Source organism: Ambystoma mexicanum, chromosome 8, assembly GCF_040938575.1.
Source record: "Ambystoma mexicanum isolate Mex_15411 chromosome 8, UKY_AmexF1_1, whole genome shotgun sequence".
NCBI lineage: Eukaryota > Metazoa > Chordata > Amphibia > Caudata > Ambystomatidae > Ambystoma > Ambystoma mexicanum.
Window position 1 is genome coordinate 784,537,791 of NC_090929.1, and position 23,464 is coordinate 784,561,254.

The 23,464-nt window shown below is 49.9% G+C and overlaps 1 protein-coding gene across 2 annotated transcripts in view; it reads right to left on the reverse strand.

Annotated features, from left to right (window-relative positions):
- The window catches only part of KIFBP (kinesin family binding protein), a 640,932-nt gene that overhangs the window by 79,855 nt on the left and 537,613 nt on the right, over positions 1 to 23,464 (reverse strand). Inside the window, exon 6 of one of the 2 annotated variants that reach the window (XM_069610612.1) lies at positions 7,122 to 7,228. In XM_069610612.1, the coding sequence (XP_069466713.1) occupies positions 7,122 to 7,228 (107 nt within the window). The remainder of the gene's footprint in view (positions 1 to 7,121; positions 7,229 to 23,464) is intronic. The other variant, XM_069610613.1, reaches the window with a different exon arrangement.

Sequence of the window (23,464 nt, forward strand, 5' to 3'; positions counted from 1 at the left end):
TGGCGATTCGTCACTGCTTTCTTGGGTTCTTCTCAGTGTTCCAAGTCAATCGGACCTTGCCCTCTCTTCCTGCTGGCTTCTGGTGGGGCATCGCCCCTTTGGCAAGCGTTGTACACTCCGCAATGTCCTTCTGAGTCAGGCGTTTCCAGCTCCTGGGCCGGCAGGGACCCGGTGTTCAGCAGTCTCAGCCATGGCTGGGTCCTCCATGCCTGGCTAATGCACCCACATTCTTGGCACACTTCCCATGGGGTTGCTTCAGGAGCTCTGTGGGTTTCTCTTCCACCCGCCACCCGAGCTCTGAATGGTTCTTTATCTTTCCCTCTCCTAGGGGGTGGGACTATCCACTGCTCCCTCGCTCCAGGCGAGGATGGAGGACACAGAGGATCAGAAACCATACCAGCTATGCATACAGGCAGTTTCAAGTCATCACACACGTAAATTCCCATAGCTAACCAATATGACAATGCATTACTTACCGTAAAATCATTTCTTATGGTTGTATCTGCTTAGATTCATATGCTGTGCATAGTCCGACATCCAGTGGTCACTGCGGAGTACTGCATTTTGTTTTTCTTAGTCGAAAAGGGGACGTCGACAAGGCGTGCCTGTAACACTATCCCTATAGTGACGTGCAGTGTACCCACAACCCCTCATGCGCCGAAGTCCCTCTGTTTGTATTTTTTCTGCCCTGAGGGAGCCTTCTATATGTGAGTGAGTACAGAAAAGAGAGAGAGATGTAGAAAGATGTCTATGTTCCTTCCATCCGAGCGGGGTGGAAGGGTGGGTGCATGTGAATCTAAGCAGATACAACCATCAGAAATGCTTTTACGGTAAGTAATGCATTGTCTTCTGATGTTTGTTAATCTGCTTAGAATCACATGCTGTGCATAGACTAGCGAGCAGTACCCGGAGTTGGAGGTGGGTTGTGAGAAGGAACAGTAGAGAAAAGATGTCTTAATACTGCTCGTCCCACCTGGGAATCAGATCTAGAGTGAGCATCTAGACAGTAGTGTTTTGTAAAGGTGTGTACAGAACTCCAGGTTGCCGCTTTGCAAATGGACTCAAGGGGAACGTTTGCAATGAATGCTATGGAAGACCCAGTGCCTCGAGTAGAGTGTGCTCTTGGCTTGAAGGGTAGTTCTCTCTTAGTAAGAGTGTAACAGAGAGTGATGCATTGAACAATCCATCTAGATATAGTGGACTTTGAGACTGCATCCCCTTCTCTTCCTGCTGCCACTGAGACAATGAACTGATTAGTCTTTCTCAGTGGTCTAGTTCTTTCCATATAAAACATGACAGCTCTGCGTACATCTAGTGTATGCAGGCTCTTTTCTCCCAAATTGGAAGGGTTTTGAAAGAACGTTGGTTGTTCTATTGACTGGTTGACATGGAATTTCGATATGAATTTCGGTGCAAACCTTGGGTGTGTGCGTAGAACCACCTTATCTTTGTGAACTGTTACGAAGGGGTCTAGAATAGAAAGAGCCTGTAGTTCACTTACTCTCCTAATGGAGGTGATAGCTATTAGGAAAGCAGTCTTAAGGGTGAGGTCCTTAAGAGTTGCCTTGTGCATGGGTTCAAAGGGTGAGCCCATGAGCCTGGTAAGTACCACATTAAGGTCCCAGCCGGGAGCTGGGTTTGCTATCAGAGGGTGTATCCTCTTTACCCCCTCCATGAAGGCTTTGATAACTGGGACTTTCCACCATGACACCTTAAGCTGAGAGGTGGTGTATGCAGAAAGTGCCGCTAGATGGACTTTAATAGAATTGAACACCAGACCGGAGTCCAGTAAATGGGTCAGGTAAAGGACAATTTGTGTGGGAGAGCAGTGGACTGGGTTGATGCTCTTACCTCTACACCAGATGACACATCTCTTCCACTTGCTAGAATAGCAGTGGCGAGTGTAGGGTTTTCTAGCTTCTTTAAGAATATCCATGCATCTCCGAGGGAGTTGTAAATGGCCAAACTCTATGACCTCAGGAGCCAGGCTGTTAAGTTCATGTTCTGTGGGCATGGGTGTAATGTCTTGCCCTTGTCCTGTGACAGCAAGTTGTACGGGCAGGGCAGTTTCACTGGTGGGGACAGGGACATCTCCATCAGGTGCGCAAACCATGGTTGGCGGGCCCACATCGGGGCTATCAGTATCATGGTGACTGGTTCCTGGTGCATCTTGTGCACTATCTTGTTCAGCAGAGGAGTCGGGGGGGGGGGGGGGAAGCGTAAACAAATTTCCCTGACCATGGTATCCAGAGACTGTTCCCTTTGGAGCGGTTCTGTGGGTATCTGGAGGCGTAATCTAGGCATTGTGAGTTCTCCAGAGTTGCGAACAGGTCTATTTCTGGGAAGCCCCATTGGTTGAAGACGTCAAAGACGATGTCTTCGTGTAACCGCCATTCGTACTCTGAGGGCAGAGGGAAGTCTCTGCTGAGTTCGTCTGCTAGCAGATTGTTTTCCCCAGGTACATGTTGTGACAATAGGAACATGTGTCTGAGAGCCCACTTCCAGATGTTCTGGGACAGCTTGGACAGTCCTGGAGAGTGAGTGCCCCCTTGCTTGTTGAGGTAGTACATGGCTGTGGTGCTGTCTGTGCGGACCATCACTGTCTTTCCTTGTAAGTGTTCCTGAAAGGCTTTCAGTGCTTTGAACACCGCTAGTAGTCCCAGCAGGTTTATATGCTTGGATGCTAAACTCGGAGTCCACACTCCGTGAGCAGTCTGATGGGATAGGTGAACCCCCCATCCTGTAAGGGATGCGTCTGTGGTTAGAGTGGCTTCCACTGCGGGGGTGGCGAATGGTTTCCCTATTACCAGGTTTTCCTTCGACCACCACCGTAGCGAGAGAACCAAGGCCCGCGAGACCACCACTAGATCGTCCCATTGTCCGCTGGCCTGACACCACTGGCTGTTGAGCCACTCTTGCATTGGGCGCATGCGCAGGCGCGCGTGAGGTACCAAATAAATACATGACGCCATCATTCCTAGCAAGCGCATTGCTTTGCGTACCATCGCCTCTCGACCGGCCACATATTAAGGGATCTGAAACAGCATATTTTGGACCCTCTCGTTGGAGGGGAAGACGAGGCAGTCCTTTGTTCGAATTAGAGCCCCTAGGAATTGTTTGATTTGGCTGGGGTCTAAGCTGGACTTCTTCTCGTTGATGGAGAAGCCCAGTTGGAACAAAAGGTCTACTGTCTTCTGGGTGTTTGAGAAGCATGTCTAGTAGGACTCCCCTGTTATGAGCCAATCGTCGAGGTAAGGGTATACCGGTATGGACAACCTGCGCAGGTGGGCAGCTGCCACTGCCAGTACCTTCGTGAATACCCTTGGTGCAGACGCTATGCCGAAGGGTAGCACTCTGAACTGGTAGTGTTTGCCCTCTATCATGAACCTGAGGTATTTTCTGTGCACTGGCAACATAAAAATATGAAAGTATGCATCTTTCATGTCTAGTGTTGTCATGTAGTCCCCCTGAGATAGCAGGGGAATTACTTCCTGTAATGTTACCATACGAAATGTTTGTGGTTTTACAAATTCGTTCGCTGGGCGCAGATCTAGTACAGGGCGCATGGTTAGGTCCTTTTTGGGTACAAGGAAGTACACTGAATAAATATCTTCCATTACCTGAGATAGGGGCACGACCTCTATTGCTCCTTTCTGCGTCAGCTGTTCTACTTCTTGCAGGAGGATGACGAGGTGTTCTGGTGACAGGCGTCGTCCCCTTGGAGGTCTGTAGGTGGGGGACCGATTGAACTCTATACAGTACCCGTGGGCTACGGTTGACAATACCCACCGGTCTGATGTTATTCCCTCCCATGCTGAAAGGAACGATGTTATCCGGCCCCCAACCGGAGACGCATGGGAGGGGACCCGAACCTTCGGGTCATTTGGCGTTACTTGCCGGGGTGCCTCTGGGGCTGGAGCCCCGGCCTCTGCCCTTGCCACGGCGTTGTCCTCTTTGGTTATACTGGTTACTGGTACCCTGATTAGAGGGCCAGTTGCCCGCAGTGTAATGCTATTGCTGCTGTTGTTGGCATTGGCCACGAAAAAAGCGCTTGTTCCCAAATCGCCGCCTGTTTGGAGGCTTTGCGATTTGGTCTAAGGTCTTTATGGTGTCGAATTCTTTCTTCGCATTTTCCAGTGCATTGTCCACTGCCCTTCCAAAGAGATTTGACTCTTCTATTGGCTTATTAATGAGTAATGCCTGCGTTTCTGCCTTGAAACCGGAATTGCAAAGCCAGACGTGACGCTTCAGCAGAATTCCCTGCACCAAAGAACGGCCAGCAGTTTCTGCCGCATCAAGAGTGTTCTTAATGATGCTCTGGTTGACCAGAGCTCCTTCTGTAACTGTAGCCAATAAGCGAGTTCTTAGAGGTTCAGGGGCTTCTTCGATGTCCTGCTTAAGCTTTCCCCATTGAGCATCAGCATAGCTTACCAAAAATGTATATTATTGGCAATCCTAATTGAAAACGCTGCTGAGGCAGAAATTATTTTGCCCAAGGCATAAAGCATTTTCCCTTCTTTATCTGGGGGTGCCTCGCTGGTTGACAGTGGAACCCCAGCCCTCTTCCTTGTGTTAGTCACCACTAAGGAGTCCGGGACTGAGTGACCCCTGATATATAATGGGTCTGACTGAGAGGGTGAGAACAATTTCTCAATTCTTGGATTGACCCCTCTTAACAGCGCGGGGGTGGACAGCGATGGGGTGAGTCGTCTCTTAACCGAGGCGAGGATAGGAATAGTTTGACTAGTGGGAGGTTTTTCTTTAATAATCCTTTAGACGAAATCAGTATCTGGGGTGACCTATCCCAGTTTCAACTTCAAAATGCGCTGCTGCCTTCCTCAGTAGCGCATTGAAGGTGGGATGATGGGTTCCTGACCGGTGTGGTCTGAGGAGAAGAAAGGTCTATAATGTCGGGGTCTGTAGACCCTGATGACGACTGCCAGGGCTGTAAGCCACCTTCACCTGGGTCCTCCTCGTAGCCCTCCTCACCTATGTTAGTGTCATCATGAAAACCTTCTCCCTCTTGTTGGTCTTCATTATTCACAAACTCATCCTCTTCCAGGAAGTGAGAGTCCTCTTCAGTGAGGTCGTAAGAGTTCATGTCTTCCTGTAGGGGGTTAAAGAGCTTCGGGTATTTAGCCCCTGGCCCCTCCTGGAGTACCTCCCTTGGCCTCTTGGGTGTCCTATTTTCTGGGATGGCCATGAACCTGTCTAGCTTGTCCATACATGACTGGAACCTCTCTGCAGTCCAGTAAGGTAGGCCAGAGCGGTCTGGGAGTGCAAAGGGAGTTCCTTCTCCCTGTAGTTGCTTAGTTCTGCCCCATAGCGTCAAAGATAGAGTCGCTTCGCCTTTTGAGCAACCCTCTCGCTGGCTAGGGTCTTCTGTCGACGGTGGAAGCTGTCCCAGCCTACCCTCCGGCGTCTTTGGCGTTTCTTTGGCCTTGTGAGCGGTTCTCGACGTGTCACCCGTCGTCCGTCTCTGGCCGTCTTTAGAAGCTATACGCGCGAGGCTATCGGCGATCAGCTTCTCCGTCGAGGGATCGCTCGCCGTCGCGCTAGGCGGTGCCGAGTCTTTACTGGCAACGTACGCACTCTTGCGAGGCGCGTTGCCTGAGAATTTGGGGTTAGCGCCCTTATTTACAGAAAGCCCAGTCGCCGGTCGCGGAAGCAGTGGCGGGGAGGGCTTGCGACCCTTACGGTCGGCGGAAGACGCCGGTGGGCCCGATGCCTCTGTTGACGCTATGGCCTCCTTCGTCTTCGACGAATGCGTGCAGTGAGGTATGTGCTTATGTGTTTTCCTGTGTACGTCCTTGTCGCCGGGGTGTTCATCCCCATAAACGGGGCGTGAGCCGGGCTTATCGGGGCCGGGGACGGACGACGAGGAGCGGGAGCGCTCCTTCGAGAGGTCTACAACCTCCGTTGCAGAGGCCATGTAATCACTGTCCTCGTCACATTCGGCGGCGGCGGCAGCTGGCGAGGAGTCAGACCTAGACATCGCATAGGCTGCCCACCTCTTGACCCTTCGGTCCTTTAAAGTTTTGGGTTTAAGTAATTTACAGGCCGCACAGCCGTCCTCTTTGTGATCGAGGGGCACGCAACGGTTACACCGTTTGTGCTTGTCCTTCCAGGTAAACTTGCCCTTGCAACGCGAGCAAAACCTAAAGGGCGTCCTCTCCATAGCTGAGGGCATGAAATGTGATTACGACCTCGAAAGATAGGGAGGGGAAAGAGAAAGGCATTCTCAGAGTGTTAACAAAGAAATTACCAACAACCCCACTCTCCCTACTGTGTTAGGCCGGCGAGGCCCGGCCACGTGTTCGGCAGCGCCGAAGGATCTCCTCCACTCGTCCCTCCGTCGAAGATCTTGCTCGGCGGAGAACAGCTTGGCAGCTACGTCGAGGGAGGGATCTATGTGTTATAATTAATAATAATAATAATAAACGACCAAGGGTGGAGGAAATGATTTCGCAATGTCTCTCGAGGATCTCTGCATAAAGGCGACCAATAACTGGGCGGAAAAAACAATCTGAGGGACCTCGACGCGTGAGGGGTTGTGGGTACACTGCACGTCACTATAGGGATAGTGTTACAGACACACCTTGTCGACGTCCCCTTTTCGACTACGAAAAACAAAATGCAATACTCTGCAGTGACCACTGGATGTCGGACTATGCACAGCATGTGATTCTAAGCAGATTAACAAACATCAGAAATTAGGATCTTGATACAAGGGGGAGAACCAACATCACTCTCCTGTCCTCTAAGTGGGTGTCTCCCCCCAGTGGGATCCCACTTGCTTTGTAGCCTAGGGGTTGTTAAACTTAAGAGTGTTCACCTCCCTAGTCCCAAAGGTGTTGACTCCCCCGTTAGGAGAGGGGACACATTCCATTGATTTATCACATTAGTGAATCTGTCTCATACAAGGGAATCCTTCATGTTAATATATTAAAGAAGTACTAGGTAGTAATCCATGCCATAATAGTACAATGTTACAGATGCCACCACATCTAGAAAGACAAAAGGAGAGGGGCATTTTGTAAAACTAACTTATGTTTTAGGGACATAAAAACCAACCCAGTGAATTTGAGTCCCTTGCAGTTGAATCCAGAAGAAATCATTACCTCAAGCTTTTTCGTGGCATCTTGTAGGAGATTCAAACAGTACTTAATCCAGCATCGTGCAATTTCAGCTTTTCTTCGCCCAATAAGATCCAGCCGTTCTTGCTCTGCTTCAGTCATAACATATACAGAGACAAGAGATTAAAAACATGTATGTTTTGACCAGTAAAAGTAAAATGTACCATTGACATTCTTCTTTTCAAGACTTTAAATAAAAGTTTTAATAGGATCCCTATTAAAACTACCCTTTAAGCCTCCATCAACTTCTGCAGGAGGAAGTTGAGACCTCTAGCACAGAAAACTATGGCTGTTTCACAGAGTACATATGAAAGTGGACGCACAAATATAATTGTTTAGCTCATTGTGGATGTTCTATGTTGCTGAAAGGGAATAAAGAAGTCAAGACCAATATGCCTGGCTTGTTAAGTGTATGTGTAGTTTAGCATATAAATGTGTGCACTGGTGGAGTGCCTGGATGAGTGGTTTGCAGACTGCTTTTATGTTCTGGAGTTGGTTTCGGAGTGTAAACATGTTTTATGTGCATCAGTTTTGCAGTGGACGAATGGCACAATATGGCAAGTAGGGTAGCAATATGGTCATGAACTGCGCTCAAAAGCCAGAAACAAGGATTATGCAGCCGGTAATCTGACAATATGCGATATACATCATGTCAAATGCCAGGTAATTGCAACATATGAGTAAAGCATGGTATCGAGTAGTAGACACAGACACAATGGATACAAGTTTTGAAAATCTCTATTCAATGTTTTGATTGGGATGTAGAATTCCTAACCGGCCCCACCTCTACAATAGGAGTGATCCCGACCATTAAACAATAACAAATACGTTGAAGTCAGTCTGGTCAAAATAAAAGGCCTATACCAAGAAAACCAAACCTTGCCCTCCTTCTCAGAATAAAGAAAAGTGTAAGGGGAATACAATAGGAAAATAATGTCTCAAAAAGAAATGCCAGAATGGCTTCAGTACCCACTCCCTTCCCTAGATTCAACCCCATGGGGTCTAGAGAGTCTTTCAAGAAAAAGAAAGATAGGTGGATGGCACAGTTCTCAGTCTTGCACACTTTGGCTTACTGGTACAATTTCAACAGTTCAATCTTAGTCTTCCAATTTACGATAGTTCAATCACTTTCTTTAGGCGTTGCCCGCCTTGCCATCAAAACTCAGTTCACATGTTTCTCAATTTCTCACTTCTGCACAGGTTTCCCTCTGCCGGGCTCGAGCCAGTCTTTCCTTCGTGGGAGTTCCCTTCCCCACGTTTTATTTAAGGTATCTTTTTCACTGTGGAAGACTTTCGAAACTGCAAGGACTTTCCATAGACCTCTGCATGACCACTTCGACCTCTCTCAACAATCCTTCAATTCAATCTTCTCTTGCAGCACCAATGCCTCTTGGCATTTGTAGTTCTTATTCTATTTCAATTGCCTTTCTGGCCTTTTCCCAAAGTTCTTATATTTTGCTTTTGCGACCTTGGCGTATTCACAGTTCACATATTTCAGTTTGCACCTGTTCAACTTTATTTCCTTTGATATCCGCTTTAATATGTTCACAATTCATAACATTTCACAGAGACTTTTGAATCTACGAGTTCACCTTGCATGACCACTCTGCTACTTTGTATACTTTTCTTTTAACAATGGTTCTCTTCAATCGCATTTCATCAGCACATGTGCAACCTTCAACTTGCAAAATTACAGTCACTTTTCCTTTAACATCAGCCAGACTTTTGTTACCCTTGATAACTCACCGATCGTATTAATTGGATGTCTTTCATATTTTCATGCAGCTCAAGGTTGTTACACACGCAGCCTCTGCTCCTCTCCAACTCTGCCGTTCACCCGGGAGGGTCGCAGGGCACTGTCCGGTACCTTGAAGGTTTCTTTCCTCCGCTCGCTCAGCTTTGCTTTCCGAACACTCAGAGCTTCTTGAAAGCATGGAAATCTTGCCAGGCTTTCTCTTGATCCTCTCAACTGTTTATCAGCCCATTGGCCTTCCAACTTCCACTGTCCGATCCGCATCAGCCTCGGAAGAGCTGTTCCTTTTCGTACCCAGCCTCGCTCAAATTGTGCCTGTGCGCGCCATCTTTTATCTTCACAGGGAGTGCTATTAAGTGGCAGGTGTAAATTTCTAGAGCTACATGCCTGACTTTGCCTGGCCTCATGGACAGGGCCAATGCAAGTCAGGGGAGGTAATCTCTAGCCTCATTCCTCATTTTCCTTGGTGCAGTACTTTTGTCAAGATAGAGTGGGAAGGAATTATGGGAGTTGTAGTTTCCCTTAAAATAAGCAGGGATAGGGGTTTGATGGGTTGTGGAAAAAGGGGGTATACCATATCTCACAATGGGGTGTTTCTCCCCAACTTCCCAAAGACCCCCTAACAAGGTGATCCCACATTGCTTGTCCACCACCAGGGCCGGGATCCAAAAGCGATGGCCTTTCCCTGGCCACCCGAATACGGGATTATCCCGGGGACTCAGCTGTGAATCACCCTCTGGTTTTTCACAAATCACTATAGGCCAGGTATTGCCATATGTGTTCTAGTGCTCGCACTGTATGTGCTTGGCTGCAAACATGCATTCATTTCAAGCCATACATCACCTGTTCATTTGCAACATGGGCCCAGTCGCCATGTACATTTATGTGTTTTTTAGTTTGTGACTGACTGATGACATTTATGCACATAAGAAAATATCCACACACAGGAAGCACTCTGTACATTTGAGAATCTTTAGGTCATTCTAAGACCAAGGTGGCATTTACTCTGTGCAGGGAAAATGTAACTATCACACACAGACCACGCAAATGTGGAGCATGCACATGGGAGATGCTGGGACACTGCATTATCAGAGATTGGCTGATTAATTGTCTGGCCTCCCGTGCTCGAGGAGCAGGAAAGGAGGGTGAGTAGAAGGAGCCCCTATTTTTCAGTAAGTAAGGTTGCAGGGTAGATGGTGTGCGATGAAGGACAGGTCTGGCATATTTGGAGTTTATATGGTGTTTAGAGTATGATGGTGTGTGCTATTTGGGAGTGGCTGGTTGTGTTTGGATATGGTATTTGTATGTGTCGTTGTAGAAGATGTATGTATAGTTCAATTTGTTTTATAAACAGTTATCAGCATGCTACTGTAGGAATTGCACTCTGTAACTAGGTGTTGCTGGTGTGTCCAGTTACTTCCCCAATAGGTCAGGTACACACAGAATATATTGCCATCATACAGCCAGACACTTGCTAAGGATACTACATATTGGCCTTGTATGCCCAAGTAGTGCCATCCTTTTCCATGTCAGTGTTATGTCATGTTATTCACCAGTACTCCTGCTATATGCAGAGTAATTACTGGATTTGCCAAGGTTCTCTCTTTATGCAAATACTGCAACCATATTCCTAGGTTCAAGCATCTTATTTGGAGGTATGACATAATAGATCTACACTCTCCTCATATGCCATTGCCTCTTTGTATGCCCTGGTACTCATGTGTTTGGTATTATTCCTTCAGTTGGCCGAGCACGTGCTGCAACGTGATCATCCTGAATTTATGGGACTTGAAGTACTTGTTGAGATGCCGCAGGTGTAGAATGGGCTGCCAGCCACCGGTTATCTATTTCACTCAAAGGTATCTGGAATAGACTCCGGAGCCCCAGAGTCGTCTTGGAACCAGCTCTATCCTCGCTTTTCGTAGCATGGCCTGTACCTCCCCCAAGAGTTTAGGGATGTGCTGCTCCTGCCGGCCCACAGAAGGGATCCTGCTGAAACTCCAGGGCCTGTCCGTGGGCGAGAGCGTCCAGCACCCATCTTGTCGGTGGAGATCTTCTCCCACTCGTTGATGAATCCAGTCAGTCGGCCTACGAACCAGGGTGCATGGGTGAGGGCCCTACATCTTGGCCAGTTCAGTCCTAGAGGACGACAGCGCTGACCATCTCGACCGTAGGCCTTGTAACTGCCTCTGTAGGCCTTCTGGGTCATGGACTTGGAGGACTGGCGGTATGACAAGGTGAAACCTTTCGTCGACCTTCCCGGCTTTCCTCTGGTGGCGTGAAAAGAAGAGCGGTGTTGCTGGAGAGTGCCCAGGGCACGGGCCGTCTGTATCCGCCTTGACGGCCTGCATGGACTCGTGGACGGCCTTACCAATGATGGAGGCAGACACTATTCCCCCATCTGCCGGAACCTTGTGTCGGCGATGTCCAGTGCCACTGTGATGGCATGGTCTGAAGCCACCTCTCCCCTCCTGGAAGAGGGCGATCGCCTCCATCCTTTTGTCACCTGGAAGGAACTCCAGAATCACTCCCAGCTTGTACCACAGTTCCCTGTCGTACCTGGCCAGGATCGCCAGTGCGTTGGCCCTGATGGTCGACGATGTGGTGTAAATAACCTTCCACCCAATGGCATCCAACTTCTTCCCCTCGCTGTCCGGAGGGACTGAAGACAACCAGGAAAGGTTCGACTAAGTCTTCCTCGCGGGTGCTGAAACCACTGAGTCCGGCCATGGTTCCAACCATAGGCACCTGTGTGCGGACTCCGGCACCTAGTACTTTTCTCTAGTCTATCCCGTTTGGCTGGGGACGTGCAAGGATTTTCAAGAGGGCCAGGCCCTCCTCCCAAACGTCGTCCAGGAGGAGTACTGCCATGATGGTCTTTCTCTTGGCCTTGCGCCTTGTGGTACAAGAAATCCTCCTTGTTGGTATTCTTGGGCGTAAGCTGAAAAAGCTCGGAAGCTTTGGCAATGATGGAATGAAAAAACCCCATGCCCTTGGTTGCGAAGAACTGCCCGCCGTGACGATATCGTCGCTGCCATGGCCGTCCCCGTGCCTACCGGGTGGCAGGGCACCTGACGCAGATGTTGATACAGGGACGTCGGATGGCGCTTCCTTTTTTTTAGCCGGAGGCTGATCGGGGGCCACAGGGACCGGGCCCTGCTGCATCCTATTCTGGATTTCTAACACCAACGTGTGTAGGGTCGAAAGGATGTCTAGAGATACATCTCTCAGCTGAGCTGGCGTAGTCATAACACTAGGCCCTGCATCGTCGCTATTTCCGCTGTCGTCGTCGTCCTCCATGTCCTCATAGACTGTGCATAGGGACTCTAGGTCCTAGTCGTCCATGGATGAAACTTCCATGGCCTGGGGCACGGCCTGTGGCTGGCCTGGAACTTCATTGCCCATCCCCTCCCCTTTTGGCACCCATAGGGGTCGGGCTCAGAAACGGCATCCTCTTCTCCAGTGTGCCAGCAGGCTTTGCCACCACCCCTGTTGATGCCTCCCGCCTCTGCGCAGGAACACCCGGGGCACAGTAGGGGTTACCTTCACGGGGTCATCCCCTTTGGCCTTTGAGAGAGCAGCCGCCACCAGCTCAATCGTCAAAGATTTCTCCTGCATTACCTAGGCCTCCTTGGGCAGGTCGGCCGCCTTTACCCCTGTTCTGGACTTCTCTGGCTTCTCCCGCAGCTTAGCTGGGTTGGACAAGTTCCTTTTTGAGGAGGAGCTTGATCACTGGCAGGCAATTGAGGCAGGTGGTGACTTTGATCACGCCCCGTCTTTCGCAGGACCCGCTTGCGCGGCTACCCAGATGGAACCGGATGCACAGTTCTTGCCATGTCGGATGGGGCGCCCTCAAAGCACTTAGAAGCCCGCTCCTCAGACCGGCCAGTCCTGGGTGAGGCATGACCCTGCTTAGGGCACGGGGCAGATTAGCCACATCGCCAGTCTACTTTGTCGATCCTTTATTGTTTTCTTGGAGAAGCAGAGACAGATCTTGCACTCTCCTTTGTGGTCCGATGAAGACAGCAGAGGCACAGAAAGTGTTTGTCCTCCACAAACACATTCCGTAGTCCGCATCTGGTGCAGAGCTTGAAAATGGATCGATCTTCCTTCTCCTCCGTCAGGTGCGGAGTAAGCACGATGGCCTTCTGGAAACTTCAATGATACTTGCCCTTGAGGGGTGCCGAAATTCACAACAAACTGTTCCCACTGTCGGCAGATGGAGAGAAGAGCACACAGGCTTATTTTTTTTTTTTTACAAAAAGAAGAATATTTTTCCGTCGAAAAAACTGTAGAAGTAGCTCACGGAGCAAAAACTCGAGGACTCTCAACACTTGAACGTGCTGTACAAATCTGAAGATAGCTGCAAGAGGAGGGGCCTAGGGAGAGGACTGTCATTGGCTGGGGGAGTATGACCCAGAGTACAGTGATTGGTTTAGAGGAGAAAGACAGTTTATAAGTGAAACTTTTTTCTTTTACCAAGGATTTCCGGCCTAACGACGGGGAATATCATGTGAATCCATGGCAGACCGCATGCTGGAGAAGCATGTTTTGTTGGATGCACAACAAAGGGTTTATTTAGACTTGTTTCACATTCTTCTCCCTTGAAATGTGGTGTTCTACAGGTTGCATGTTTGTGATCCCTTCTGTTTAGTATCTATATTAAAGCCCTGCATGACATACTATTGGACCATGACATTTTGCAGACGATACATAGCTTATGTTTGAATTTCGAGGACAATTGCCAGATGTTTTATATAAGATCAGTCTAAATGTATGAGAGAAAATTGGCTATGTCTTAATACATCAAAAACTGAAACCCTCTTAGTTTCGTTGAACACATCTTCACATGAAACATTCACAGTATTTAAGAATCTGAATATACAAGGCAGTTTCTGTGCAACAGAAAAAAAAAAAAGAAAAATAAACAGAATTTGGTTTGACTCCACTTTCAATGACAAAATATGCCTATCAAATTACTAGTACCTCTGCGCATCATCTCATGTTACTTTGACAGGTGAAACCCTTTCTCAAATCAGCGGTTATAAATTCCAGATTGGATTATGGAAATTCATTTTTTTAGGAGCTGCACTTTATCTACTAAATCAGTAACAGGCCATCAGTAATGGCATAGAGAGAACTATTACTTACACTGACCGTAGTGAATATATGTCCCCTATCCTACGAAAACTGCACTGGCTGTCTTTTTCCCCAAAGAGTTAAACTTAAAGCTCTAACTTTGGTGCATAACGTTATCTCTGGCTTATCTCCAGGCTACTGTAAACGCAAGTTTAAAATGAGTATATCAATCCCTGCTCACTTTGACGTCAATGTATAACCTACGCAGTAAGCTTATCTCGGAGCAGATATCTGTTAAAGGATATTTGTACCGATGTTAGGCAGAAACCTGTACAGTTCCCTTAGGGAACACTACAAAAGATTTAGGACTACAGGTGTTAGGAGTTAACCCAATTGGTAGCAGTCTGTACCACCCAGATTTACTTGGTAGCTGTGGCTGAGCAGTCATACTTCTCTCAAGAAGTGTTAGGCAGTATGCAAAGTATACACAATAGGCACTCAGACACACCAAAACAAGCAAACACTGACCAGAGCTTTGGTATCAAAGTATATAATTATTTATTTAAAAACACACTGTTTGAAACACTCCAGCACTCTTGTTGTAAAATATTCTAAACACAGTTACTATTGTAATATATACACCCCTTTTTCCTTATCAGATAAGTCACAGTAAAACACCACTTATTTTCATACAGAGGTGAGCGCTTAACTAGATGGCACTCCAATAAGTTTGTGAGAAAGGGAGGGAAAAAGACAGAATATGGAAAGGTACACCACTCTAAGATTCAGGAACACTGTTAGCAAGGCAGAAGAGCAAAAGTCACTGGTGAGCCAAAGTCCAAAGGCTGGGCCCACTCTTAGAGAGAGCAGAGCACAAATGCGCCCAAGATCACACAGTTACACTGGGCTTAGAAAGTCTTGTAGAGGGTTCAAAAAGAGTTTAGAGAGGCTTAGGAAAGTTTAGCCAGGGTGTCCCAGGCTAACCCAAGTTCGAAAGCCGGGGGCTAAATCTACCCCGTACAGTCGGTAGCAAGGGAAGCCAGGCGGGACACGGTACCTTAAGTGGGAAGGATCCTCCAGCGGTGGCAGTTGTTCCTGGCAGTGGCTGCAAGGTGCGTCGTCGTCAAGGGGAAGAGAAGATCTCGACTTGGAGGAAAAATGAAGGTCGTTGCACTACCAGGGAAGAAACCAGCCGCAGAGCTTTCCGGTTAAAGGTGGTACCTTTGTTCGCGGTCGTGGTAAAACGTGGTATCCCGGTTGCCGGGGTGCTTGGCACAGGCAAGGCGGCCACGAGGTACGTCGGGAAGGCGAAAAGACGGTGAAACTGGTTATCCCCACCAGTCAAAGGAAGAAGACTCTCCGGCGGGAGATCTCCTCTGTCGTTGGGAAAAGTGGTGAGACGGTCCAGCAGTGCTCCACCGGTGGTGGCGTCGTGGCAGGTCGGCTCAGCTTCTCCCTCGTCGGATTCTTAGGTCCTGTGGCGACTTCTGAAGTTCCAGTCCCCAAAGCCCTGCTTTTATGCAGAAAACCCCCATTCACTCAGCCTAGCTGTCACTCAAACATGCTAAGTGGTGAGCCAGCCGGCTCACCACTTGGGCCAATCAGGACGGAGTGCGACTTGAGTTGCCTAGGCAACTCAGTCAAGGGTGCCTAAATCCCCCTCCACCCCTTCTAAGTACCCCAGTGGGAGTGCCACTACTTTGGAGGGCTTCTGTGGAGAAGCTATGGTCTGAGGGAAGGGCTTCCAGAGAAGAGTGATTGCTATACTCCCCCACCCAGGCCACATCTACCTTGATGGTTGCTGCTCGTCGATGGCTGGCCTCTCCTGCTGACACCTGCAGACACAATCTGGAGCCGCCTCTGTGGGAGCAGTCCTTTGCCTGGGAGCACTTATCCGCAGGAGCTGCACAGGCAGAGAGCTGCCCTGGGAAGGTCAGTTATGACCAGGTGGACGTACCAATCAGGAGGAGGTTCGGGACTTGGAGAAAGCCAGACACAAAGGACAACACCCCAGGGACTGCACACTCTAGATGCAGACCAGCACAGAAAAACAGGGTCAGAAGCCACAAAAACACTAGAGAAACCCACCATTATAGCACAAACTGCTCTACATAAACGATTGAAAAAGCACTCAAACCCCTCCAGTACATAAAATAGGCCAAAATCGGATTACAATCAATGCACAACTACTCACTGAGCATCAACCAGCCCCTAAAGCTGCTTCCCAAGTGGATTCCCTACCAGATCCTTCTGAAACTTTATTTGGGCAGTGTAAAAAATGACGAGAAACTACGGAGGAATTGTGTAGTGTGTGAGCAGAAATGGCAGATCTGGTAGTCACAGTGGAACAGAGGACTCAAAAGTGAGTACTAGCCCCACTAAAAGCACCGAGGATCTGCTGAGTGTTAACAGATTGTGTTTTCTTCTTGTACGATCGGAGCCAACCAACTAGTACTGAAGGAATAAGCTCAGCACAGCCCTATGTAATGTTTGATATACTTCAAGGCGATAATCCCCCTGTTGTACAACAAGAAAGAGGTGCTGCATAATATCATGGAACTCCCTTCCTCTGGCCCTGAGCATACAGGGCCTAATGAACGGGAAAAAGATAAGGATGGGCAAGAGGGAGTGGAAACTAATGCAATACTCAGAAAAGGACCTGGTCACATGACAAAGGCCCAAGAAGAGTGGCTCACCCAAAAAAATAATCAAACATCTATGCAAGATTTATTTCCATGTGCAAGCACAAGTACAGATAGACGTGTGTTGACAAAAAGGGTGGATTGTCATGAAGTTAGTTATGATGAATGCATCATGGACAAGAGTCTTTAAACTAAATCTCTTAACGAGGCACTCGGTGGAAATATCAAAGATTTGAGGGAGGGTGCGCTCGAGAGCCCGAGCAACATGGCTGTGTGCTAACGCTGCTCCCTGGTGGATGGGAAGGCCCATCCGAATTATGCCCGCTCTGGGTCGTCAGAGTGTGGTGTAGATCAAGAGCTGTGCTGACCCGTGGGCACATGCAGAGAGGATATCTGCGATCGAGGTGGAACGGCTTGACCGGCGCATCAAGCGGAAAGGGAAGCTTGCCGAGGACCCGCTCACCATACAGCTCGCACTAAGCTCATGCGAGCTGGGTCGGTGGCTTTGATAACAAGGTTGCGGCAGGGGTGACGGGGACCGCCGAGGACCATGCTGCACCACTGGCCAGCTGCAGTATGTGTTTGTGCCCCCAGGGGTGGAGGGGATATTTTTGCTGGTGGAGCTGTTTCACCCCCCCCCCCCATGAAGAACGCTGCAACCGGTCAACGTGTGCAGCGGGAAGCCGCTCCTCCACCTATGGAGGACATGAACACCTCCAACGGGACCCATGCCTGAGCCGTGGCTGTTGGTGAATTGGTACTCTGCCAAGCACTGTGTAGAGCTTTTGGTTGCTACATGAGGAGACCACCCTCCGGAGCAAGCAGAGAAGTCCTGGTTCCCCGCTGAAGTCCTGTGTGTGAGTAGGCACTTTCAGTATAAAGCTGCATATGAGCACCATAGAATGCCAGCTCTGCATACCAGATCGCCACCGGGCTGCCATCGGTCTCAGTGAAATATATGTATGCTGCACCCTTTGCCTCTGGACATTTTAAGCGCACCCACACCACCTAGCTACCACTTTGTCCTGGAACACAGTTCTGGGGACCCTGCTTTGATGCGCATGGTTCTGGATGAGGAGACCAACGATAAGGTACTAACTGCTGGGTGTGATCCATAGTTGCAAGGTGGCCCACAGACACTTTGCACGTATGTGTGCTCTCAAACCCTCTTATATACTGGACACACTGGGTGCTAGAGTGTGCCCCCCTAACTAGGAGTGAGCGGAGCCAGAGGTTGGGACAGCTGGTGGTGTGGGGACTCGCTCTCAGCCTACCTGGTGGACATTTGGCAGAAGGGACGGGCGTATGGACTGGCCCGAGGGGAAGATCAGCTGTGATGCCCTCTGGATCTGAAGACCACTACAATCAGATCTGAAACGGCCCTCGTGGGCTATGCCCCGACAGTCATCAGATTCAGAGGTTTATACACTGACATTAAAACTGACTATGCCCCCACGTTGGTCCAAGAGGCGCACGGAGGACATGGACGTCCCGGCCCAGGTTCAGGCCATTCTGGCTGAGATGAAGCCCTTCGGACAACGCACCCAGGAGACTCATGGCACTGTACAGGAGGTGATGAAAGAACTGAAGGACATTAGGGGCCCCTCGATCTGCAGGCCAAACAAGCAGTAGATAATGAGAGGCGAATCAGTGTGCTTATCGACAACCACAGATGTAGACACACTAATAAGCGGTTCAGCGAAGACCAAGAAAACCGGTCACACCGGAATAACGTGCACCTGGTAAGCATTACTCAAAGCCTGGAAGACAGGGACATGGACAGCTTTCTCTATGGCCTCTTTGGTGATAAGTTGAGGCTCACTGACCAACGCACATTCACCATAGAACGTGCCCATCGGGATCCTTTCCCTAAGCCGCAGGCCGGGGAGAGACCCTGGGGTCATCACAATTCAACCGCTCAATTTCCAGCACAGGGTGGCCATATTGAGAGCGTTTCGAGCAACAGGCACAGTACAAGTCGGAGGTGCCACAGTGCGCCTCTTCAACGACTATTCAGGGGAAGTATTGAGGCGTTGCAGAGGCTTTAACCCGATCTTCACTGCTCTCTGTGTGTGGTACCGATCATCAACATTACCTTAAATTCCCAGCTATATGGACTATCCAATTTAAGAGGCAATGGCACTTTTTCGATGACCCCAAGGAAGCGTGAAATTCCTAAAATTACATGACCTGGTTGTCGCCGATACTCCTCCCGAGGAACCAGAATAAGACCCAGCCCGCACCGGGGCGGTTCCCCAGCCAGGAGACCCACACAGCAAATGCTCGAATAAAAAGGAGCGGTAGGCACCCAAGGAGAATGGGACACAGCAGAGGGAATATGGAAAGGGGAGTGACTTGATAGTCTTATTGCCACCTTCCGCAGCGAGGAATGGGCAGAGACATTCATAGTCGAGAATGTCGAGGCTTGGTGGCGCCTCTGGCCCGGGAAACATAATACACGCAGCGACTGGCTGATGTGCGGGCTGCACAGGTGCTCTGCTCATATGAAGAGACTCTCGACGGTCATTGAACACTGTTGCTATGCTTTAATTGATGGAGGGGAGAGCTCCAGCTGCTACAACTCTGAAAAAGTGCACTCTACCTGTAACTCACACGTGCGAAATGCACCTACAGATGAGCACAAACGCCACAAAAAGGAACAAGTTACTTACCTGTAACTGTTGTTCTCCAGCATGGGTCTGGCATGGATTCACATGCTCATGAATATTCCCCGTCAGGCTGGGAATCCTCGGTAAAGAAAAATCAGCATCAGTTTAGTTTCTGATCTGTCTTTCGTAGTAGTAACCAATCACTGATCTCTGCGTCATACTGACCACAGCCAATGACTGCCATCTCCCTAAGCCCCACCTCTGGCAGCCATCTTCAGATTTGGTAGCACGTGAAGTGGCAGTATGACCAAGTGAAGAGCCGCAGAGGGGTAGGCGGGAGGGTTCGCATGTGAATCCATGCCAGACCCATGCTGGAGAACAACAGTTACAGGTAAGTAACTTGTTCCTTCTCCAGCATGGGGTCTGGCATGGATTCACATGCTCATGAATAAAAGAATACATAGCAGTACACACATACACAACCACGGGAGGTGGCAAAGGCTCAACATTAAGCATTACATCCAAAACTCAGCATTAAGCAATTCTTACCTCCTCACCAGGCTCACCTTAGGCGAACAGGTTGCGCAGCACTGCTTGGCCGACCCTTGACTCCTCCCTGGAATCCCGATCGACGCAGTAGAATTTCGTGAAGGTGTGCGTTGACCTCCACGTAGCAGCCCTGCAGATGTCCAGCAAGGGCAAACCAGATAGGAACGCCGTGGTAGCTGCGATCGCTCTGGTGGAATGGGCTCTCGGACGGCCAGGCAGCGGTCGGTTTGCCAACCGATGACAGTACATGATACAGCCGGAGAGCCATCTGGAAATGGAAGCCTTCGAGAGAGCCTTCCCCTGATTGACGGGTCCAAAGTTCACAAAAAGTTGTGACGTCTTCCGAAAACTCTTTGTGCGGTCCACGTAGAACTTCAGCGCTCTAGCCACATCCAGCGAGTGCAAAGTCCTTTCAGCCGGCGACGAAGGCGACAGGAAGAAAACGGGCAACACCAAGGGCTCGTTGAGGTGGAAGTCCGACGGCACCTTGGGCATGAAGGAGGGGTGCGTCCTGAGCACTACCCTCGTGTCGTGAAAAGTCAAGTACGGGGGCTTGCAGGAAAGGGCCTGGATCTCTCCCACCCGTCGTGTGGAGGTGATGGCCACAAGAAACGCTGTTTTCCATGACAAGAACTTCAACGGAGCTGAGTGCAGAGGCTCGAACGGAGGTCCCATGAGCTTGGTCAGCACCAGGTTGAGCTCCCACGCCGGGGCCGGGGCCTTCACCGGCAGGAACGATCTGAACAGTCCCTTCATGAATTCTTTCACCAGACGATGAGACCACAAAGACGTCCGTCCCATGGTTCTGGTGTATCAGGAGATCGCAGCAAGATGAATCTTGATGGAAGCGTGCGCCAGTCCAGCCTTGGCCAGCGTCAGCAGGTACGGCAGTACTTGAGGAGCCGTAATCCGTAGAGGGTTAATCTTCTGTGCGTGGCACCAGACAGAGACCCTCTTCCGGCCGGTATGTCGTAACCTCCAAACTCTAATGCTGCAGGAGCCAGGCCTGCAAGTTCAGCGACTTCGGGTCGTGATGGAGGATGGCGCCTCCTTTCCTGGAGAGAAGATCCGCGTCCACTGGCAGCTTGATTGACGGGGACGCCGACAAGTCCAGAAGGTCCGGGAACCATATCTGCCTCGGCCACGCAGGTGCGACGAGGATCATCCTGCACCGTGACCTATTGAGCTGGTTGATGAGCCGGATCAGCAGCGGCAATGGAGGGAACACATATAGGAACAGGCACTTTCAGGGGAACGAGAAAGCATCGCCCATGCTACTCGGCTGGGGAAACCTGCTGGCGAACCTCTGGCACTTGGAGTTTGTCGCCGTCACGAACAGATCGATCTGGGGTGTGCCCCACCGTCGGAAGAGGAGGTCCACTAGATCCTGTCGTAGTTCCCACTCGTGGCACGAGCGCAGCTCTCTGCTGAGCGAGTCGGCAATGGTGTTTTTTATCCCTGCCAGATGAAACGGCACCAGAAACATCCCTTGGGCGACGGCCCAATGCCACAGAACCTGAGCCTCCTTGGACAGGCCAGGGAGGCATCCGTGGTCACTCTTCTGGTGGCCCGGGGTCTGGAAGTCCATGCCCGCCGTCAGATGCGCGTGGGTGCCCCACCACTGGATCGCTCATCGGAAGCTCTCGTCGAGTGTGATCCTGTCCTCGAAGCTGCCTGTCGTCTGGATCCAGCGAGCGTCCAGGAACTCCTGTAACGGGCGCATCCGAAGCCTGCACAGGCATATGAGATAAATGCAAGAAGACATCATTCCGAGGAGGGACTTGATGGACCTCACCCTGGCCGCGTCCGCAACCAGCATCCGCTGCACCTTGCCCAAGATGGCCCTCGTCCTTTCCTCCGACGGAGAGGCCAGAAGCGCCACTGTGTCGAGCTTCGCTCCCAGAAACAGTGTGTCTTGCGCGGGCACCAGGTGGGACTTGGCGTAGTTTATGGAGAATCCCAGGTCCGTGAGTAGTTGGACGGTCCTCGCGTGTGCTCCGCGGCGAGCTCCTTTGTCTTTGCTCGGATGAGCCAGTCGTCCAGGTAGGGGTAGACGTGGATCCCCTCTAGGCGCAGCCGTGCCGCCACCGGTGCGAGGCACTTGGTGAACACCCTGGGTGCCGACCTCAATCCGAAGGGAAAGGCTCTGAACTGGTAGTGACGCCCTTGGACCACGAATCTGAAAAACTTTCGGTGTCCCTTTAGGATGGGGATATGGAAGTAGGCATCCTCCAAATCCAACGACGACAGGAAATCGCCCTCCTCCAGTTGACCCAGGACGTGCTGGAGGGTGACCATCCGGAACTTCTGTGCCTTGATGAATTTGTTCAGTCGTCGTAGGTCCAGGATGGGACGCCATCCTCCCGTCTTCTTCTTCACGAGGAAATATCTTGAGTAAACTCCGGAGCCCCGAAGCCTCTTTCTCGATGGTGCCTTTCTTGAGCATCGCCTTTACCTCCAAGAGAAGTTGAGGGACGTGATGTTCCTTCCTGGCCACGGGGGGGGGGGGAAGGGCAGCCGTCGTTGCTGGAGAACACCAAGGGCCCGGGCCGTCTCCGTCTTGATGGCTAGTAGGGAATCGTCCACTGTTTTCCCAAACAGGTTGCTCCTGTCGAACGGCATGTCCAAGACTCTGGTCTGCACGTCCTGACGGAAGTCAGTTGCCTTGAGCCATCGACGCCATCTAAGGCACACGCCGTTGCCCAACTGGCGAAATCCAGTGTCAGCGATGTCCGTCCCTATCGTAATGGCGTGGTCCGATGCCACTTCTCCTTCCTGCAAGATCTCTAGGGCCTCCGCCCTCTTGTCGTCTGGTAAGAAGTAATATAAATGGGTCCTCCCAGATTTTTTGTTCTCGGGGGGTCAGATATGTAAACAGGGAGGTTTATTGAAAAGAAAAAGGAACAAACCAAACTGACTACCCCTCTCTCTACGGCCTGTCGATGACACAGGTGAAAGTGCAATAGAACTGTTTTATATTTTTACAGTCCCACAGACCTTTAGTGAGCCAGTTATGTGACTGAGTCCGATGGATACAAAATTGTAAATCACTTTAATAGTTACATAAAGCCTTAACATAAAAACAATCATTGGATAATTCATTCATCAATCACACCTTTCATTCCAATTCATATATTATATGGACTAGGGGTTAAACAGATTACAATTTTTTAAGCATATTGGCTGTTTACAGTATGCATGACAACGGAAAACACATTGGAATTTCCTCTAGGTCGACATATGTTTCGGCCCTTCTTTCAAGTACCATCGTAGTCTGCGATGGTCAATATGGTAGGTATTGGGCCATCTTCAGGACAGTCGTGCTAATATTGAATTTTAATTTCATTCCCCTTTTCCTCATACAAAACGACGAATCTATGGTCGACTTGTATTATTGCAGACCTTGGAGCTGTAGATGCCGGATATCTTTCGTATTTTCCAGTATCTGGAACCGAATGTAAAAGGGGAGTGGTTGACTCTTCAGAAGGCTTTATTTTCTTTCCTTTCGATCTCTCGTGATCCGCTGTTGTTAGTTTGATCTGGTGTCATCCACGACTTCCGGTAAAATGCCTGTGCTTTCGTCGGCGGTGTCGAGCTGTAACACGGCGGCGTCCTCTTGGTCGTACGCGCGGTTACAAAGTAAGAAGTCCAGCAGGGGGGTGATTTTGTACCACAACTCCCTGTCGTAGCGGGCTA